The sequence below is a fragment of the Hydra vulgaris genome, chromosome 13 (assembly GCF_038396675.1).
Source record: "Hydra vulgaris chromosome 13, alternate assembly HydraT2T_AEP".
NCBI classification, from domain to species: domain Eukaryota; kingdom Metazoa; phylum Cnidaria; class Hydrozoa; order Anthoathecata; family Hydridae; genus Hydra; species Hydra vulgaris.
Genome location: NC_088932.1, coordinates 518,900 through 521,858, shown reverse-complemented (window position 1 = coordinate 521,858; position 2,959 = coordinate 518,900). Strand labels below are relative to the sequence as shown.

The 2,959-nt window shown below is 27.4% G+C and overlaps 2 protein-coding genes across 2 annotated transcripts; both read right to left on the bottom strand.

Moving 5' to 3' along the window:
• Positions 1-1,457: 1,457 nt before the first annotated feature.
• Positions 1,458-2,068, bottom strand: LOC136090388 (uncharacterized). The gene is made up of 2 exons (XM_065816999.1): positions 2,044-2,068; positions 1,458-1,933 (listed from the first exon to the last, which is right to left on the bottom strand). Exons 1-2 carry the CDS (start codon positions 2,066-2,068, stop codon positions 1,458-1,460), a joined length of 501 nt encoding a protein of 166 aa, XP_065673071.1.
• A 10-nt stretch (positions 2,069-2,078) lies between these two features.
• Positions 2,079-2,717, bottom strand: LOC136090387 (uncharacterized). The gene has a single exon (XM_065816998.1). It carries the CDS (start codon positions 2,715-2,717, stop codon positions 2,079-2,081), a length of 639 nt encoding a protein of 212 aa, XP_065673070.1.
• Between the last annotated feature and the right edge of the window lie 242 nt (positions 2,718-2,959).

The following is a 2,959-nucleotide window of genomic DNA, read 5'->3' as shown; positions in this document are numbered from 1 at the left end:
CCAGCCTGATCCTGCCTGTTGATATAATGATAATGATTCTAAAATTTTCTGCTTTGATATTTCATAATTACTAAATCTGTTGATTCTCATACTACTTGATTATTTGTTCTAAATGGAGCAGTTGTGATTACAGTTTCTCCTGTTTTAATATCAGTACGCTCCATTTCACATTAGAAAACTAATAAAACTTTTAAATTTTTATTTTATTTTAGTACTTTAATAACGCTACTTTTAGCAGCATTTATGAAGGATAAAGCATCGTAACCTTCTATCCCTTTTTTTTATTGGTTTTCTAATTCTATTGTACAACTCTACTACTTTAGATTTTAATGCTTCAATCTTTTCATTAGCTGTTTTTTTAATTGTATCAGTAACAGACGTAATCCAATCTGCAATAGAATTATATGTAATACTCGATTCTTTTTGAGATATTGCTGTATTAGTTGCAATAAAAGGTGTAGGAGTTAAAATTGTTGAAGATGGTATATCCGGAATATGTTCGTCTAATTTATTTCTCTGGTGACTGATGTAGATTGTAACGCTCTTATGAGATCACTTTTTCTCATTCTGTAATAATATTCAATTTTTTGCGATTTGTTGTAATTCTCTGACATTTTTGTTTTCCATTTTTATACAACAAGAAGTTTTTTTTAATTTCATTTTCATGAAATAATTTTTTTTTTTAAATCTTATATTTTTTTTGTTTATTCTGATTTTTAAATACATCCCCATCCTCCATTACTTATTTAACAATAAGTAGTATTTCGATATTTTGCAATCTCCTGCTCTTTTGTAATTGTCAATGTTCTATATACAAAAGGTGTAGGAATTAAAATTTCCAAAGGTGACATAGCTGGAATAGGCTCATCTAGTATATTTTCCATTTCTTTTATATGACAAGTTTTTTTTTTATTAAAAATATTTTCAAAGCACATATAAATGTATTTTAAGCATCTTTTTTAGAATTTATTTTTTCAGATTTTAATATTTCAATCTTAAATCCATTATCAACTTTCCCATCACGTAATTCAAGATACCTCCACCCATTCTTAGTTTCACGCATAGCACTATATAATGATACATATTTTTTAATTTCTCTAGGGTCTATGTTTGTTAATTCAACAGTGACTGGTTTTTTCTTAATTGTTCTTAATCTTTTACATTTTGGATCTATAATTTTTTCTTGTTTTTCACAATGTATTCTAGGCTTGGAAATTGTTTTTTTCTCATTTGTTTCTTTCACTGGATTTATTCTAGGTCTACCAACTGGTCTTTTATTATTTACTTCTTTTACTTGAGTCATAATTGATTCTTTATTTAATAACCCATTATCAATGCAGCGATATTGTCAATGTTTTTGAAATGTTATTTTCTTCTAATAAATTTTTTCAACTTTTCTTTGTATATTTCATTCTTTTAATATACAAAGAAAAAATTTTAATTAATTTTCAAAAAATTTAATAAACAGAATAAAAGTTTCTTCCGTCTGATTGCAGTTGTAAAATTTTATCAGATATTGTAACGACAACTGCTACAGTACCTGCTGGAACAGCTGTATTAAATGTTGCTGGAATTTTTATTTTTACCGAACCTGATAATAATTTTTCTGATTTTTTATTAACATCAAAAACAAAAACTGAGTATAAATTTTTATAGTCAGAAGGATTTATATTACTTTGTGTGATCATTTCATTCATTCCATAAAGTTTTCCATTAAAAACAGCCGCATCTCTATAAGCTCTTAAAAATTGCTGATTTGGGAATGATAAATTATAATCAACAGCAGGATATCTTTCAGGATTAAGAGAAATGAAGATATTTTTCACGTCACAATGATCAAATAATAAAACATTACCATTTTGGTCTCCACTTTTATTTGTTTGAAATGCAATAATAACGTATCTTGGTCTTTCAGTACCTATCCTTGTGCACACTTCCCAAGAAAATAAAGTAGATTGTTAAACAGATATAGTATCACACTGACGCTGACGATAACATACTGGAATGTTCGTTTTTGATACAACTCGATTAAAAAGTTTAAACCTTTCTGCATCTGCTGGTAACACATGTGGTATAAATTATGATATTTTATTAAAATTAACTTTTGGATCAGCTACAGTAGCAAGCTTAAAAATTGTGTCATTATCACTTTTTCTTACAAGAGTTAGTTTATGTTTAAATCCATAAATAACTTTGTTGCAATTTTCACAGAATCCGAAAATGTGCTTTAAAGGTACACAAAATAAAAATGTTCCCTTTGTAGTTAATTTCTGAATTATGTATACTTGTCTCACTGCAAAGAATGAATTATCGGCAAGTACTGCTGTTGTTGCAGAATCTTTATACCACAATTGATTTAATCCTTGCGCTAATTTAAAGTCGCTTGGGTATTTAAGCTTTCCTAACATTGTAGTTGCTTGACTTGAATGATAAACAGCTTCTACTTCTTGGTTTGATAATTGATATGATATTTGACTAAATAAATGCATAATACCATTATTTTTCAGCGTCACTGCATCTGTGTTGGCGTAAGCTGTTCCATCAGCATATTTAACAAGTTGTCCTTCAAATAAGAGATAAGCTTCAGATGGAAGTGTGTAAATATCTTGTGTCAAAACGTCGACTCTTATTTCTCCAGGAATATTTAGATTTGTACGAGCTATTGGTTCATATTCATGGAATTCAAGTCTTTCAATTCCATTATCCACAGTTGGCATTTCTGTAAAATTTAATATTTCAGAAGTTGTTATTTTGTTTTTTTTATATACAATATAAAAAAAAAAAAAATTTATTGGCAATTCTTAAATCTTTATTTATATTTGTTGTTACCTCTATTGTTACTATTTTTTTTAGATCTTTTAGATCCAGATTTCATTAGATCATTCAATCCATTATTAATTAGATTATTAGATCCAACCAAATTTGAAGTTATTTCATCAATTTTTTTATTAGTAGCAGG